At 36.8% G+C, this 19,091-nt stretch overlaps 1 protein-coding gene across 3 annotated transcripts in view; it reads left to right on the top strand.

Annotated features, from left to right (window-relative positions):
- Window positions 1–18,811, top strand: part of Met (MET proto-oncogene, receptor tyrosine kinase) — a 102,465-nt gene extending 83,654 nt beyond the window's left edge. For all 3 annotated transcript variants that reach the window (XM_074064515.1, XM_074064526.1, XM_020168948.2), the window contains 7 exons: window positions 2,986–3,216; window positions 5,439–5,519; window positions 7,385–7,566; window positions 8,732–8,841; window positions 9,935–10,100; window positions 16,263–16,399; window positions 16,509–18,811. In XM_074064515.1, coding sequence (XP_073920616.1) covers window positions 2,986–3,216; window positions 5,439–5,519; window positions 7,385–7,566; window positions 8,732–8,841; window positions 9,935–10,100; window positions 16,263–16,399; window positions 16,509–16,719 — 1,118 coding nt within the window. In that variant the 3' untranslated portion in view covers window positions 16,720–18,811. The remainder of the gene's footprint in view (window positions 1–2,985; window positions 3,217–5,438; window positions 5,520–7,384; window positions 7,567–8,731; window positions 8,842–9,934; window positions 10,101–16,262; window positions 16,400–16,508) is intronic.
- The last annotated feature ends 280 nt before the right edge of the window (window positions 18,812–19,091 follow it).

The following is a 19,091-nucleotide window of genomic DNA, read 5'->3' as shown; positions in this document are numbered from 1 at the left end:
AAAATAGAAAATCATTTACCTCTCCCAAAGAAGCAATTATTTGACACAGAATTACATATCTCTTATTTTTAAATGAACTCATGTATATATTGTAACTTTAGTGTCTGTAAGCTCTCTTCTCACAAAAAAAATTAATTTTAAAATCCTTTTTGTCAAAGTAGCTTGTTTATTATCTGAATGCAATGCTGAGAACTTAGGGAGCTTTCTTTAGCATCTCAGGAAGAGTTAAGTTACAAAATATGTTTTTACTTAAATATGGAAATGCTACATGTTTTACCTGTTGAATCCCAAATATTTTTGAAGCATTCTCAATGAACATAGCCTTTTACCTAAAACATTCCAGGACCTGAATATATTTTGAGTCTTATCCCAATATGCTATTAAATCTCATCTGCTTTGCAAAACAGTAGGACTAATAATATTGGCCAGGTTCACCCAAGGCTTGCATTGTTTTATTTAAAAATCTACTGGTCAAAGCAAAATGTCTGTGTTGTATCAGCTCCATTATCTTTAGAACTTACAGGACGTGAGTCAAGTACAAGCATTTCCCTGGTTGAATATTTACCATTGGACAAATAAAGTGAGTCACAGACACTTGTGGATACTGGAAAGTTAGAAGTTGCTCCTCCAAACAAGCACAAGAGCAATGAGGCACCGTGCATTTTAACTTTTTCAACACTTGTTGAGATTATTGTCTTTGTTCATATGATTCTGTTTGCCTTTAGAAATCCATTCTTTTAATAATACGGAAAAATCAAACCTAGTTTATAGTTTTGAAATTCAGATCTAATTTCAGTATTTTATGTTCATATTTAATAGCTCTAACCTGAGATAAATAAATAAAAACTATAATAATTTTTTAAAGGCTTTCCTAATCTTTCAAATTCCTTACTCAGCAAATCTGTTATTCTGGCTAAGAAAGCTTAGCTTCTTCCTTCTGCTTATTTTTAGTGTGGAAAGGTGAAACAGGCAACAGTGGGTCATGCAGAGGGAAGAATAAGGGAATGCACAGCCCAACCAAGAGGCAACTGCAGAGCTTTTCTCTCTATAGGTAGTGGGTCAGACTTTTCCATGAGACCCAGAATTCTCTGTGGTGTTACATCTGGGTCATGTACAGATGGTCTAAATTAGCATCTGTAAAGTAGGTCAGAAGAATTTCCCTTCCAGAGGACTTTTGTCCTGTATATTACAAAGGATTTCCCTTAATCTTTGCCCGTCTGACAATTTATAACTCTGATCTCTGGGTACAAAGGTTTGGAAAGTGAAGATGAAGGTTTTGAGCTCAGAGAGGCTCGTTTACATTTTTGATTCCCCAGGGAAGGTTTGGAAAACCTGATTCCTTAGGATTAAAGGAGCAGGCACCAAAGTAGGCTTCCTCCTTTCTTTACCCACCCAACATTTCAGGTACTTCCTGAATGTTTCAGATCCTTCCTGTAAAGTTACATCTGTCTTATTTTCAGCTACTGATTATAATGATTGTTAGTGGCCCCCACTGCTTTTCTGGAACCATGTTTGAGATTTACTGCTTTGACCAGGTATATATTATTAACCACACTATCCACTGTAGAAAATACTAAAAATGCTTAGGTGGAATTAGAAATAGTCAAGATACCATCAGTTTTCTTCTCTTAAATTCTGATTCTCTTGCTGATTTGCAAACAATTATCTGTTGTTGCCAGTAGAAACGCCCACATATCCCTCTTCTCATGTTATAATTATGCTTCAATATCTGCCACTATGTTTATCTTCCAGTCAGGTGCTGTGATTATGGGGACCCTGCTTGATGTGTATAGATTCCAGAGGAAAGAACAAAGCAGCTGATGGCTTTTCTGCCTCATTTGGCATTAAGAAACACTCTCAGCACCATAATTCCTTAACCTTGAAATGAAAATGAAAACAAACAAAAACCTTCTCCTTGCAAAAGGGAAGTGGACTAAAGCTCTTATAGAACTTTGATTGTAAAAATTGGCTTACAAGGAACACTGACTTCTGTCCAAGTGCTCTCCTGTCCAAGTGGGGGAGGCATGCTAACCCAGGTGCAAACTGCCTGCTCTAAGCAATAATAACCCTCAATCTGTGGCCAGCACCACAAGGTGGAGAATTTCCCAGTGAAGTGAAAAGTTTTCAGTTCTGAAAAATGTAGCCATTATGTAGTTCTAATGATTATATATTATCATATGTTTCTATGATTATGTATAGGGGTTGAGCATCCCTGACCCAAAAAATAGGAAACCAAAAATACTTCAAAATCCAAAAACCTGTTGAGCATCATGTCAGCACTCAAAAAACTTTGGACTTTGGAGCATTTCAGATTTCATATTTTCTGATCAGGAATGCTCAACCAGTAAAATCTATGCAAAAATTCTAAAAGGCTGAAACAATTCAAAATCTGAAACACTTTCAGTCACAATCATTTTAAATAAAGGTTACTCAACCTGTGTATATTTATATATATTTAACTATATGTATTTTGCTTGTCCTGGAATCAATATAGGTTTTTCCTAATGCTAATTATTTCCATTAATAAACACAAATCTCTCAAAACGCATCTTTTTCCATTTTCTAATATTTGAGCAGATTTTTATAAAATCAGAAATTTGCTTAGTCTCTGTGTTTGCTGCTTCCCATTCTTAAGGATATAATATATTCAAAAATAAACTTCAAGCTTGGCATTTTGCTATTAATGAAACCTGAAATACATAAGGAAGTGAAAAGTGTAGACAAGTTTTCAAAGTTAACACTTTACTTAAAATTTGTGAACATTTTATAAAACACTTATATGGTAAGCCACTATCTTTCCCCAATTTATTACCATTTTTTGCAAACCCGTTACTGTGTAATGGCTATTCCCAGCCTCATTCAGTGGTGTAACCATAATTTCTTTAATGTTAAAATCCAAGCTTCCCTAGTAATTCAGTTTTCTGCCCTATGTGGTCCCCATTAAGTGACGTTCCACTCTTGTTCTCTCTTTGCTTTATCTTGCAGACCAGTTTCCTAATGCCTCTCAGAATGGCTCGTGCAGACAAGTGCAGTATCCTCTGACAGACCTGTCCCCCATCCTAAATAGTGGGGACTCTGATATATCTAGTCCATTACTGCAAAATACTGTCCACATTGACCTCAGCGCTCTAAATCCAGAGCTGGTCCAAGCAGTCCAGCACGTAGTGATTGGGCCCAGTAGCCTTATTGTGCATTTCAATGAAGTCATAGGAAGAGGTAAGTGTTTCCACTCAGCTTTCTGTTAAATTTCATTTTTCCAGTAAGCATTTTATCTTCTGCCTTTGAAGATTAGGAACTTAGACAATGGTAAAGGCAACTGACCTGACTGAACACTGATAATGAGTAGGCTTGATTTCTGTTCTGCAGAAATGCAAATCATATCCATGGGGACTTGCCCTCATGAATGCAGGCAACTGGATACCTTCTCAAACACTCTAGAAATAAATCACATTCCTTCTTTGTCTTCCTCACACTGGCATCTGTCTCTCTTTGGAAGGTGCCATTTACTTCCTCTAAAGTTCAGTATTTTCGCTTATGTCCTCCTTCAGTCTTTATCCTGAGAACAGTGATGAACTCTACAAAGCCCTGGTTTATAAGGCAGTTTGGTGCTCTCTGGGCAGCATCTGAAGACAGGGAATTTATAGCATTTCCCTGATCTGAAACAACATACATCATCTCTACAATGCACTCCAATTTTGTTATACAAAGAGGAATGAATATTTGCAATAAGCTAGCCAGGGCAGCAGTAACAGCTAGCATAAACAGTATTTGAGGAAATATTTGACAAAAAAAAAAAAAAAAAAGGAAACCAACCAGAAGCCAAAAAATGAACTCCACTCTTTGTTGTGGTGGTTGTTTCCTAAAATCATTTTACCCTTCATAATGCACGGTCTTGGTTCCCTTTTAGTCTATGTATGCTGCAAGAGTTGTGCAGGCATCTGGCAGCGCGAGGCAGGAGAAATGGACGAGATTGTTGCCTTATATGAACACGAAGCCTTCTCATCGTTCTGTGACAATATCCACACATGCCTCTATCACACCCTCCACAGTTTAACCTTCAGCACACTGCTCCTTTTCTAAGAGCAGCTTCACTGCTCACAAACATGTTTCCATGTCTTACATCACAGTAATATATAGTTATATTATCAATCTATAAAATCCAGTAATTGTACCAACTTTTGAGTGGGTAGCCACGATAATTATGTTCTAATTCTACCCCTGCTGTAAAATTAGAACTTTTTTTTTTAATCACCAGAGGTGCTAAAATGGCAGTTTTTTCTCTGTTGAAATAACAATCATTAATAGTCTAGAAACTATTTGTGTGTGTTTCTCCTGGAGAGTGTGAGCACTCATAGCATGGGTTTTATTTTATTCACTGTTGGGTTACAAAAAGGCAGCCTAATGCCTGACCCTCACATACTAGGCAGCCAGGACATTTTGGCTCACTGGGTGAATTAATTAAATGACTTACACAGCTATCAGACATTTGGCACCTCTGGGAAAAATTACTGCCCTGGATGAAAGGCTACCATTGGGAAAATGATGTGGTTAAAGCCAGAGGGAAATGCATGAAATGAGTCAGAGTGAATGTGCTTCATTTAGGCAACTAACTGCCTTTTAATTTCTGCCAACCTGGCTTATATATTAACCAGTGACTAATGGGGAAAATCCTTATTCTATAAGGATTCTATAATCCTTATTCTTATTTCTAATGGTAACATTATTTTTTGTGTGTGATAACAGATCAATTTTAATTCTAGCACCTGAAGCTATACAAGGATATACTTATAAACTTCATGGGACTGTTGTACACATTCAGTAAAGTGACAACTGTGCAATACCACTTAATATCTCAAAATCAGAAACATACTTTTCCATTGCTTAAACACATTCCACAGAACTAAAAGCAAAATCAGAAGCTATCCACAGTTATACTAATTGTGAATTAAAAGTTTTACACTTAATACTTGATAAAACAGTCAGTATCTAGCAGGGGATACTGAAAGTGATTTCTGATTTGGTGACATTATTTCACTTCAGTTTACCGAAGTATAGGGACTTATTTTACTACATTTGTTCATGTGGATTAAACTTATATTTTCATATTTTTAAATATAATTAAACCATTAAAAATAAATTTATTTTGTACAGATGCTATTCCTGTTTTCAGTAGTTTTGCTATGATTTATTGTTTTATTAAATTAGCCTTTAATAGCAGCCATATCACCTACAGCTTTGCCATTTATTAGATATATTGATTATGTTCTGAAGAAAAATGTACTACACACACACACACACATATACACACCATACATTTAATGGTATTGCTAATCAAAATCAGTTCACCTTTTTGGCCACATTGAAAAAGAGGAGCTTAATAAGTAATTACTGCATATTAAACATTATACATCCCTAACCAAGTTCCTTCTTTCACACAGGACATTTTGGTTGTGTCTATCACGGGACTTTGTTGGACAATGATGGCAAGAAAATTCACTGTGCTGTGAAATCCTTGAATAGTAAGTTACATTTTACTCAAGAGTGAAGGACAACTATTGTGGTTTGCAAACTAATAGATATCTAACAAAATACTGGTTTACACTTTTCCTTGTGGAAAAAAAATTGGGCTACTGCTGAAATTATGACTATAATCCTGACAATTTGTTTGGTCTAAACTCTTATTGACATAGTCCCTCTGAAATTATCTCAGAGACCTCATAAGTAAGAGTGTAGGAGAAATAAGGTTCTTGGATGAACTCTGTATCATTTAACTATGTTGGACTTATAATATTTGTTTTGCAAATGACATTTATGGAAACTATTGGAAGCATGCTGGCACATTCAGTAGTAATGACTCATTTTACCCAGAGGCATTACTGTAATTATTTTTTAACCACAACTTCCATTAACACGATCAAAAAAATGATATAGATAAACAGGAGAGAAATATGCTGGCAGAAAATTGAAAAGTCATAAGCATGGTAATACCTCATTTATCCCATGTTTGGGGAATGAGGTGTTCCATATAAATGAACTTCCTAAAGAAGTGAAACTTACCCCCTTTTCATGCTAGAATATTTCTTAAAATTTCAGCTGCTATTGAGAAAATCTTTTTTAAGATTAAATGCATCCTCTGTTTATGAAACAGGGATTGCTTCTAAATATAAACTCAATCTTTATTGTGACCCAGATGATAATTATGGCTATAAATTATGATCATGTACAACTCAGTGTATGCTACATACTAAAGTATTACTGGCTTCATCTTTACTGACAGATCTCACATGACATGCCTGCTTTTTCCACTCCCACTTCTAATTTTCTACCTAAAAGTTGCAGCTGCTTGAAAAATGTTAGTCAGCTATATTACAGATTTATATTAGAATTAATAAGCTTCAAATGCACAAATGGAAGGTTTTTCTAAAAGATACACTATTACCACTACTATTTCAGCCTTTTCAAATATAAATCTTCATGCTGAGCACCATCCTATATGTTGGCAATCTAACCACAAAAGGAACAGTCTACATAAAACCTAACAACAAACTGTATGGATTAAGTATGATGGTCAGTAAATTTGCCTCACAAGAGAGCAGTACAGCCAATTGTACCCCAAACAATCCTGACACCAAGAAATCTTTCTGTTCTTTGTGTGTGCTGATTGCTATTCAATTTATATTGACTTCCATCTTCTTTTCCAGGTCTCAGAATGCATTGCATTTGTAAAAGAATACCAGTACTGTGGTCAACTAATAAATTACTATTGTTAATGCTTCATTAATGCTAACTAATATCAAGCCCTCAGTATCCCTCTCTGGAAATTATTAGAAACTACCACACTAAAATAAATAAATAAATAAATAATTACCTCCTTAGCTGGGGGTGTACCTCAGTGATAGAGTGCTTGTTTAGCATATGCGAGGCCCTGGGTTCAATCACACACACACACACACACACACACAAAAGCAAGTGTGTTCCTCTCCATTCATTGCCTTTAAGTCATATGCTGTAGCACATTTCTACACAGCTGTCCTTTTTTCATTAAATTCAAGCATTAAAAAAAGACAGGTTTCCCAGGTGCTTAGGTCTTCATTTTTGAAGGCTCCCACGTCTTATAAAACTTTGCTTAAGTAAGTGTTAGGCTTTTCTGTTGTTAACCTATCTTTAGTTATAAGACTCTGTGTTGCTGACCCTCATGAATCATAAGGATGATCACATCTTTCTGCCCCAGGACACCATTCATTCAAAAAGAATACTCTGAGGTTGAGGCCTCAGGACAAAGTGTAACCCTCCAATTTTTATTTCATTGCTCTTCCTATCTGAATTTGACAGTGTATTCATTGTTCCGTAATGAAGTTAATGCCTCCACCACTGACTTTCTTAGGAATCACTGACATAGGAGAAGTTTCCCAGTTTCTGACAGAAGGAATCATTATGAAGGATTTTAGTCATCCTAACGTTCTCTCACTCTTGGGAATCTGCCTTCGGAGTGAAGGATCTCCACTAGTGGTCCTACCATACATGAAGCATGGAGATCTTCGAAATTTCATTCGAAATGAGACTCATGTAAGTGGAATACCAAGCTTACTGCCTGGTGAACTAGCTTTAAGGCCACTGTCCCTTCAAAATATACCTGCTTCAATCTTTTAAAAAACTATTACCTAAACATGCACAGGTAAAATGTTGGCTACATTCACATGGACTTCAAAGTCTTTTATCCTGGACTGGGGGGTGTAACTTAGCAGTAGAGGGCCTCCATGGCATGTGGGGAGGCCCTGGTTTCCATCACCACCACTATAAACAACAAATAAACAAAAAATAAAAGCAAAAGTGCTATCCCTGTAGGAAGCTAGTGTTACTTGGAAGGGCACCCTGGGGAAATGAGCCTTAATTACCAGAAGCTTTGCTCTACCATCCCTCCGAGTGGTACATTAAAATCATTAAAATCAGGGTCAAGTTCTCAAATGAAATAAGCTCCTAGAGACAGTCAAAAACTGCCATCAAAGCTCACCTTTCATATGCAAACCAACCAATCCTGAGCCCACTCCCCAGCCACCTTCCTTATCAGGCTTTCACACTCTGGGCCACAACCACCTACACTAATCACCCAAGGCCAGGTATCAGACAGTTAGGACAGCTCTATACCCAGGAGCCTGCCGAAATTATTTGAAGAAGCCAATCCTAAACCTACTTACCCTGCCTCAACTTTTCTTCCCATATAACCACGATTAAGACTCTTGCCCATGTTTTCCCCTCACTCCCTCTGCCTCAGCATCCAGACCTTCTCTGTGTAACCCTGCATGGCATGGAATGCCACTTCCTCTTGGAGACTATAACAGACTACCTTTTCAATGGCAATTGTCTTCTGATCTGTTGACCTATCACACTTGAAGGATAATAAAGCCTACATTTTATAACACCTCCATTTCCCCACCTAGAAAATGGAGCTTATAACATGTGCCTTACAGAAATGTGTAAGAATTAGCCCTAATTCATAAGAACATCTAGCCTGACACTTTGTATATAAAATCAATACCTAACAAATTCTTCCCCAGGTGTGATGATATATGCTTGTAATGTCAGCACTTAAGAAGCAGAGGCAGAAGGATCAAGCAAGACCCTGTCTACAAAAAAAAAAACCAAAAACCCACACACAATTCTTATAAACATTTTAGGACTTTGAGATCAGCATTATAACAGTTCATGCCTTTCCAACTCTTTTTAATTGCAGAACCCAACTGTAAAAGACCTTATAGGCTTTGGTCTTCAAGTGGCCAAAGGCATGAAATATCTTGCAAGCAAAAAGTTTGTCCACAGAGACTTGGCTGCAAGAAACTGTATGTAAGTATAAGAATCTCTGTGAGTTTCTCACTATTCATTGCTAATGAGGATGTTTTCTGTTCTTATGCAAAACTCCTTTATTTCCTTTAGTGTTTTAAATAGTTGAGTGTAAGCCCCAGGGATGTGGGCAGGGCTTTCAGGCTTTCTGGATCAAAGAATTTAAAAGGTTGCTCTATTGGGGTCTTAAACAGCTGTTGAGTACTTTTGCTTTTCTTGGTCATTCCCACCCATAGCCCTCAATATTATGGTTTCATACTATATTAGTATTTGGGAGGGAGAATTTGATCTTTAGCATTTTATAGAGAAAAGGAGAGGGCTGGTCACACAAATAACAATGTGTGTAATTTTCCAAGAGTCGATTTGAAATCAGCTTGCAGAAGCCCTACCAAAAATGGTAATTGAGAATGAATATACAAAGAACTTTTATTTGTGTCTGGCTGCCTGGCTATATAACACAACAGTCAACAGTTTGTAATTGATTCACTGCTTTTGCTTGCATAGCACTGATTCATGACTTATGATATGTGTGAATGAAAGAGCTGATGATATTAATTTTCTACCTTGGTTTTGGTCATTGTTTAAGCTAGCTTAAACAAAGGATGCATAGCTTTACTTAGCTGAAAATGATTTTTTGAACCAGACTTTTCTTGTTTAGATGCTTGACTATATCCTACTACCCTCAGTGGCAGGATAGATGAGTTTTATGTACTGACCTAACCTATTTGAAAATGAAAAAGTACAATAGCTGTCCCATGTCATGTCACTCTCATGGAACTGACTTCTGCTAATGGCGATGGAGATTGGGGATTGCCTCGGGCAGTCAGTGTACATGCTCTATTTTGCAACCAAAGGGTTTTCATATGCCATATCATTCATGATGTCTCTCCTCAGCCTGTTGAATTTGTAATGTAAATGTCAAGCATTTTTATTCAAGAATTCCACTGTAATTTAGTGTTAGTCAATAAGCCAGGGAAAGCACTGGCTTCAGAAGTTACGGATTTCAAACACTGAAGACACTTGTTCTGATTTGTCAATACAAACCGTTATAAATTACTCTTTCAGTCACCAATAATAATTTTTGTCCTTTCTGTAGGTTGGATGAAAAATTCACTGTCAAGGTTGCTGATTTTGGTCTTGCTAGAGATATGTATGATAAAGAGTACTATAGTGTACATAATAAGACAGGTGCAAAGCTGCCAGTGAAGTGGATGGCTTTGGAAAGCTTGCAAACTCAAAAATTTACCACCAAATCAGATGTGGTAATGTATCAATCAAACTTCAAATTCTCCTTCTTTTCTTTTATACCTACAGTTGTATGACAATGTAATTTTTAAAAAATATTCAACACCACTAATGTCATTTATCTTCGTATGTAAAACTGTAACTGATTGTCATAGGTACCCATGGTGTATTTTCATAAATTCACTTGTTATTCAAAAACATTTGTAGACTGAAGCATATGCTGAAAACTACATTCCCAACCACTAATTACCTCTTAAAGGCCCCATCACCAAATACTATCACATAGCAGAGGTCAAGCCTGGGAATATGCTTTTAAGAGTCTAAAAGCAATTATTCGGAAGAACCTACACCTATTAAGTGAAGGAGAAGAACAGAGAGGCTGGAGACCCAAGAGAAGAGACTACCATGAAAACCAGGGGTAGAAAAAGTTTCAAGAAGAAAATGGGACAGTGAACAGGTCCACTGCTTCTCACTGTACTGAGGCTCTTGGAAGCTGAGGACTGGAGTGATTTGAAGGTTGAGAGTGTGCTAAGGGGCCTGCATATTGATTGGAAGGGAGTGTGTATTTATTCTACTCACATGTAATAAGCCAAGGCAACTGTGATGTCTGGAGGTTGAGAAACATTTGGTGTTTCCATCCTTCAAGGTAGCAACTGAAAGGAAAAAGTGTAAATCTGTGGTATGAGCACTCCAAGTGGGAAGAAATGATGTTTATAGAGGGTATGAAGTTCAGAAAAGAAGGGTTGGCAGTTGTTGAGAGATGACAAGGCTAGGGAACTGACTGGGATACTGGGAAGGGAGAAGTCATCTCACTCTCCTCCTTATGAGTCAGCAAGAGAAAAAGGTGTGGCCTCAATTGGTGAGTCAAAGAAATTGTGGTCTTCCAGTGAAAAGCAAGTTTCTGTTCCAATCAAAAGGTGGAGGAAACATCAGAGAGTAAGTTGAGGTGACTAGCAATTTGTTTTCAGTAAATAAGTGTGTCAAAGGTCATAGAGCAGTAATGGCACTTCTGGATATATAAGATTGAGAAGACCTAGCAAGTACAAGTTCATGAGTTCAAACCCCAATACTAAAAAAAAAGAAGAAGGAAAAAATGATTGAGAAGAGAAAGTGACATGCATGGTAGAGGTTAATAACTGGAATTTTGATGGTGAAGGATTCTGGAAGAAATAAAATAGTGAGTGCTAGAGAGGGAAACTAGGGACATGTTGACAAAGGCGGCAGGTTAATGCTTAAGGTAGAGAGAATTAACCAATCTTCAAAGAATACACTACTCATTCAGGCTTGATTTCCAGTCTGTGGATAAGAACTGGAGCCAGATCTTATAACTCAATAACAAGACGACAAAAAAAGCTCAATTGTTAAAAAGAGGCAAAAGATTTGAATAGACATTTTACCAAAGAGATATGTGAGTTGCTAGTTAATAAGCACATGAAATGAAAACATGCCCATGAAGACTTCCATGTGAACAACCACAGTAGTAATATTAACAGCCAAAACCCAGAAGCAGTCCTACTGTCCATCAAGTGGTGAATGGATGGACAAAATATGATTTATCTACATAATGAAATAATGTCATTTGACAAGGTAAAGGAACCACAACATGGAAAAACTTCACAAACATGTTAAGCAAAAGAAGACAAACACAAAGATTATGTATTGAATGACTCCATTTATATGAAATTTCTAGAAAGAGATAGAACTATAGAGACAGAGAACAGATCAGTGGTTGCCTGGAGCTAAGGACAGGAGTAAGGACTGACTACAAATGGTTATGAAGGAATTGTCTGGAGTTTCAATGGTGAACTAAAATTGTATTGCAATTGTAGCTATAAACTATGTAAATTTATTCAACATCATTAACTATATACTTAAAACCAGTGAATTTTATGATCTATAAATTATATACCAGCAAAGAGAGCCATTCTCTAGCACGAAAATAAAGTTGTAAATAGAAGAACCTACTGAAAATTTGGATGTTTGAGGCAGTAGTTGGGATCCTGAGCTTTTTGGCAATACGACGTACATACCACTGCTACCATCTCCTCAACAAACACACACAACCGTGGTGACAATCACTTCTCACATAGCAACAGTCACTCAGATACTTGACTGGAAACTTCTCTTCTGCAGATATAACAGTGCTATTTCTCCCTCCCTTTCACTGAAAGATGCTATATTGTACTACATAAAGGTTGAACCTGAGTATTTCACACACAATGCTCCTTTGGCAAATGGTTTTTGATAACATGGATAAGTTTACACAAAATTTCATTTCAAAGACAGTACAGTCTTTTGAATGTTGACACAGAATATTTCCAAAAGCATGTAATAAGTTCTATGTATGCTGAGACCTACAAGTAAAGCTTGTCTGTTTATAGAAAGATTGTCTTTCTAGCAAATACCCAAGTGGAGTTCAGATATACTCAGTATCTTTAAGACCATTCCAAACAAAATTAGGTATGATTGTAATCACTCATACGCAGCATTGTGCAGTATATCATACTTAGCATCAGTTCTTTCATTAAAGTCTATATTGACTCCTCACTTGCTCAATCTATCTGTCTTTTCTCAGCCTCCATCCTGCCTCATCTTTCAGAAGCATTTAGCACTATCCAACATCCCTTCCTTCTTGAAATTTCCTCTTCTTTCAGTTTCTGGACACTGCACCGTCTGTTTTTTCTCCATCTTCTTCTTCTCCATCTGCATTTTCTTTATCCTTTTCTCATCCTCTGGATGAAGCTTTCCCTCAGGACTTTTGTCTTCAGTGGCCAAATTCACTCAATAATTATAGCCGTTCCCATCAACAATCACCTTTGACCCTCTCTCTCTGGATGTCATCATCAGCATCATGAGTTTATTATGTTCAAAATCAAATTCTTTCCCACCATCTGGCAATTCCTCACTTCCTGGGTTTTATTAATGCCATCATCATTGTGCCATTTACCTACTGCTCACCCTTTTTAGTGTATAGTTCAAGTTTTAACAAATGCAAGCAATTTGTCATCACAGTCACCAAAATCAGAATATAGAACAATTCTATCACCCCCAAATTTTCTTTGTCTCCTTTTATAGTCAGTTTTACCCTGTACCTGGGACCTGGAAATCGCTGATTTGTTTTCTGTCTCTATAGTTTGGGTTTGATTTTTTTTCTGCCCTGGAATGGCATATAAATGGAATGATACAGTCAGTAGCCTTGTGATTCTTCCCTTTCACTTAACATAATGCATTTGGGAGGCACCCGTGTTGCTCTACAGCAGTATTAATGTATCAGCAGTTCAGTCTTTTTTATATTGGGTTAAAAACATGTAAAATGTATCATCTTATCCATTTTTAAGTATATAGTATTGTAGTGAGAACTATATATATCTGTGGTGCCAGATCTCTAGAACTTTTTCTTCTTGCAAAACTGAAGTTCAATATCCATTGAACAACAACTTTCCTTTCTTCTTTCCTCCTTCCCTTGGCAAACACCATCCTACTTTCTGTCTTTAAGAGTTCAACTTCTTTAGGGCTGCCTCCCACGATAGTACATACATGCCTGTAATCGCCATCATATCAGTGGAATTATGCAATTTGGCGTGTGTGTGTGTGTGTTTGTGTGACTAGCTTCTTTAACTTAGCCTAATGTTCTCAAGGTTACCCATGTTATAGCATATGACAGATAATATTCCCTTCCTTCTAAGACTGAATAGTGTGTTATCGTATGCATATGCATACGATAACAAAGAAAAGTAACATTTTCTTTGTCCATTCATCTGTTGAAGAACATTTAGCTATCTTCCACTTCTTGGCTTTTGTGAATAGTGCTGCAATGAACATGAATGAGCAAATTCTTTTTGAATTCTGTTTTCAATTCTTTTGGATGCAGAATTGAAGTGGGACTGCTGGATTATATAGGAGTACTTTTATTCTCAATTTTCTGAGGAACTTCTGTACTGTTTTCCATATCAAAGTGGCTCATTCCTTTTTATTTCTGAGAAGCAGTCCATTGTACATATATACAACATTTGATTTATCCATTCACTGGCTAAAGGACAGTTAGGGTCTTTCCATTTTTAGGCAATTACTTCCACATAGTTGTAACTACCAAGACAATGGGGTCAATACTTTAGGAGGCCTGTTAGGTACATGTTTAACCTTTGAGAAATTGCCAAATGTTTTCCAAAGTGGCTGTATCATTTCCTATTCTTTCCAACAATCTATAAGAGTTTCCCTCATTCGGCATCCTCAACATTGTCAGATTTGCGTGTTTCAATCATCACAATAAAGTTGTAGTATTTTCTCGTTTTCTTTTAAATCTGTATTTCCCTAGTGACTTATGATGATAAGCATCTTTTTATGTGCATTTTTACATCTTTATATCTCTTGTAGTTAAGTTTCTACTCAGAACTTTTGTTTTTATTTTTTCATATATTTTTTACTGATTTGATAGGGCCCTTTATTATTCTAAGTACAGTTGTGCTATCAGACATGTGTTTTTGTTAATATATTGTTCTAGTCTAGCGTAGTGGTTTTCAGCAAGCAGATACCCAAGCATTGCACAAATCCTATAATTTTTCAAGAATTTACCCAACTCTGCCCTTTTTAAAATGAATTTGTCTCAGATAAACTTGTATACTTCCTGGGCTATTAAAGTTCAGTTTCTTAAGTTCTTTTCGACAGTTATCTGCACAATACTCTTAAATGTTTGATCAGCCTGAGACCTATACAGTAACTTGGACAGTAACCTGTACATGATCTAAAGTCAATAATACTTGATAAGTTATTGTAAACTTTAAAAAAAATTCTGGAATTTGAAAATTTTTCAAGTTCCAGTTTATTGTGATAACACAATAAAGTTATCAGAATGACATAAGATTTTCAGGCTATGAAAATTTTAATTTTGAAAAACCAAGTTACACAGCAAAGTTATCTGACTCCCACCTGGGAAGGGATTTGTGTTTTCTATTTGGACCAAGGCATTCAGTGTTCTTAAAGGGATCTTGCGTTTGGGCCAAGGGAAAGAGCTGTGCGTGAAGATTTGTATTAGCAACTGTAGAATCTACCCGGTTTCTTTCTTTCAGTCCCAGTGTTTAAAGGCATGCATTATTTTTGCTGAGTATTATGAGCTATTTTTGCTTCTCAGTTTTTCATTTTTCCTATTCCATGCGTCTGGTCTAGATTTTCTTTCCCCTCCTAGTTTCCTTTTGTCACGGCTTCATGTCCTCTCCATATGTTTCTCAGACTAGAAGTGGCCTGGAGGTGCTGCCTAGCAAGAACTGACTTCCTGGGTACTCTGCACAGGGTGACTTGCAGACGCTGACTTCCTCTCCTTTTCATGCTCACTTTGGCATATGTCCAGAGAGAGATAATATGTGTGACCTGATCTATTCTGAGGAGAGTGCTCTAAATCAAGAAAATGCATACTTAGTGAAGTTCGGTAGACCTAGCAAAACCCAAGGGTCAAGAACACTTAAATGTTTATCCCACTGTGAATTCAGATATATTGGGGAATTTCAGCAAGTCACTTAACCTCTCCATGTCTCTCTGAGCTTCCTATAAAGTACTGATACAACTATTTCATACTACTCTAGTACTTTATTATTTTTGAATCGCAGTTTTATTGAAAGTAGTTTTCAATAGAGGACCTTGTTTCCTAGCAGCTTTATTATTTCTGCTTTTAATGTGGATTTTTACTTATACTGATTTCTATCTTTTAACGTTAACATTTAGTAGATACGATTACATTTCTTAAAGAGTATTTATGTCCATGCTGAAATCCACAAATTTAAATTCTGGAAGGCTTTCTTTATCTTCCTCTTCTATGAGTAATCTAAAATTGTAGCAAAGCTATTGAGAGAGAAGATAGAAACATGTTGCTACTTTGACCCTACAAGAGAGAACTTGGAAAATGTACTCCACTAACCACTGATGAAATCTTAATCACCATGTAGACTTCACATATTCTTTTTAAAAACTACACTTATTTGCAATCCAAATCTCATCTGATTCTGGCTTAAATAGGCTGTGAGACATATAGCTTAATGATTGGGATTTTTTTTTTTTTTTTTGCTCCAAAATAGCAATAGTGTTGAATATGTTAAGCCAAGTTTAGTTACCCAGACCTCCTGATGTCCTTCCATGTGTGTATGGCCACACTTCTCTCACCTGTATTCTCCTCTCTTTCATTTTACTAGTGGTCTTTTGGTGTGCTCCTCTGGGAGTTGATGACACGAGGAGCTCCGCCTTACCCTGACGTGAACACTTTTGATATCACTGTTTACTTGTTACAAGGCAGAAGGCTCTTACAACCCGAATACTGCCCAGACTCCTTGTAAGTAGGAAGCCCAACAGGATCTTCTGTATATTTTATACCCAGTACTTTTACAGAAATACTCGCCTTTAGGAGATCTTTCATTGCATTTTTTTTTTTTCTGAAACAGGTATGAAGTGATGCTGAAATGCTGGCACCCCAAAGCTGAAATGCGCCCATCCTTCTCTGAGCTGGTGTCCAGGATATCAGCAATCTTCTCCACTTTCATTGGGGAGCACTACGTCCATGTGAACACTACTTATGTAAATGTAAAATGTGTTGCTCCATATCCTTCTCTGTTGTCATCGCAAGATAACATTGATGGTGATGTGGGCACATGATGGCTGGGCGTCCCACCAGCCGCCTTCTGGGAACACGATAGTACTAGCTGGAACAATGTTCTGTGTTTCTCCAACAGTTTTCACTGCCAGGCCTTCAAAAGGTCATCTGATATGTTTTGCTTTTGCCAAAATTGCAACAGTGTGGGACTCTATTGTTATTTAAATTGCTGTATTCTAAGGAATATCTCATCTGACAAAACATCAGAACCAGAAGCTTGGAGCCACAGGCCAGTGACCAAGGCAAACCTTGCAGCAAGGACAACACTCCTATTGCATTGGAGTCTGAAACCTGGATTCTGGGTTGAGATTTTTAAAATTAGAGTCCCATTTGATTTCATATGAAGAACTGGTACAATGAATTTTGAGGGCTTTTTAATCACAGAAAACACCCAAGAGATGGTCTCTTTCAGGACAGATGTGACAGCCCCAAGACCAGGCACTCATTCAGAATTTTAGAGTTTCAAAGAATTTTTGTGGATTGTGTGGTCATGAACACCTTTCCCTACTGATGTTGTCATTCACCCATTTGTCAAACATTCCCTTTTTTATTTCGTATACACATTCCATTGGTTGGAGGAATATCCATAGACAATGCACTGAAAGTTTCAAAATAACATAACACAAGGTGTGTTTGTAGATTATTGTGCATAGATGACATTACGATTCTCATAAAATAACTTGGTCACAATGATATATTCAGTTATCATTGAAAAATCAACCGCTTGAGATGATACTGTTCTGATGAGTGAATGTGGACATTTGGACATTTTATCTGTTTTTGAATGACAACCCTGAAAATAAACAGGTAATTTGTGATGATAAATATTTGTAAACGTTACTCAGCATGTTTTTAAAGCAGAGTACAAGTGACTAAAAGGTTCATTGGTTCCAGACACAGCTTGTATGTAGATCGAGCAAAGGTCAATGGACTGAAAATATTAACTCTCAGGTGATATGGCTTCCCAACTCACAAACAATTGAAGACAAAACTTTAGGGGAGTTCCATTTTGCATTAGAACATGTTTTATGTTAAACTAAACATATTTCAGAAACAAAAAAATTGGAAATCCTGTTTCACCTGGATTTATAGTTTCTCTGGCCAAGACTTTTGTGATATTTTATTCTGTGGAACTTTGTGCTTACTACTGTATAGTGCATGTGTTGTAGGTTATTCTAACTGGTTTTGTCAGTGCAAACATTGAAAGTATTATATTTTTATAGAAATGTTTATTTTTAATGATAGGAGAAAAATTTTGTTAGGCCACAAAAAAAAAACAACCCTGCACTGTGAACATTTGAGAAAAGATATGTCAGACCGGGATTAATAGGATTAATAGTGGCATGATTTTAAATGACTGTAAATAGTGATAAGGAAATGTACTAATTGCCAACCCACCCCACCCTCATTACATCAGCGGGACTGGAAGCCAAGGGTTAATAGAGCAAGCTACAATAAGCCTGGGTTACATCGAAACCCAATAGTTGAATTTGGCTGTTGGTGCAGGAAAATTACTCCCACCAAAGCTCTTTGACAATGGTGGGACTTACCAGAAGACACAGGAATTGCACTGCAGAGATATTTCAATTCAAATGTGACTGCTTCATAACTGTGAAGAGTAGTACTGATTCATAGAGTATTGTAAATGGTGGATGACAAAAAAAAGTCCTCTGTGCAGGAAAAAATAACTATCTCTACAAAATCAAGAAGATGAATGCATCGAAAATAAAAAAAAGTCTGGGTATTGTGATGCATACCTATAATCTTAGTATTTGGGAGGCAGAGGCAAGAGCCAATTCTAGGCTAGCCTGGGCTACATAGTCCCTGTCTCAAAAGCCAAAAAATAAAAAATTAAATTAAAAGATGGCACACCTGTACATACATGCTCAAGAAAACTGCAATGTGAAAGTCATGTTTTCTATTTATGAACTTTTCTAGGTTTATGTGTCTAGACAGATTGTGGGAGTAATTCTTCTAAGAATTAGACACTCGTCACTGCCTATACCTGCAGTTGAACTGAATGGTACTTTGTATGTTAATAGCTGTTGTTCTGATAAATCATACAGATAAAATAAAGTAATGCAACATCTTGTATACTGAGAGTTGGTTATTGCTAGTTATGCTTGATTACCTACTCATTTACATAATAACACAGGAAGCCTAAGATTAATTTCACCTGGCCCCATCTCGCTCATCCATAGATGAGAAGAGGCTTAGTCAAGTTAATGCATGGGCAGTTGCTGAAAGAATTTGCATCCTGAATCTCTGGAAGTCTCCATCTTTCTAAAGGTGGTTTGCCTTGATTTGCTGAATTATCTGCATTTTCCTGACAATCTTTCCACTACTAGAACACCTGGTGCCTTTGTTAGCTTGG

Source organism: Castor canadensis, chromosome 2 (assembly GCF_047511655.1).
Source record: "Castor canadensis chromosome 2, mCasCan1.hap1v2, whole genome shotgun sequence".
Classification (NCBI taxonomy): Eukaryota; Metazoa; Chordata; class Mammalia; order Rodentia; family Castoridae; genus Castor; species Castor canadensis.
Note: the sequence above shows the minus strand (reverse complement) of the source record. Positions and strands in the feature narration are given on the sequence as shown.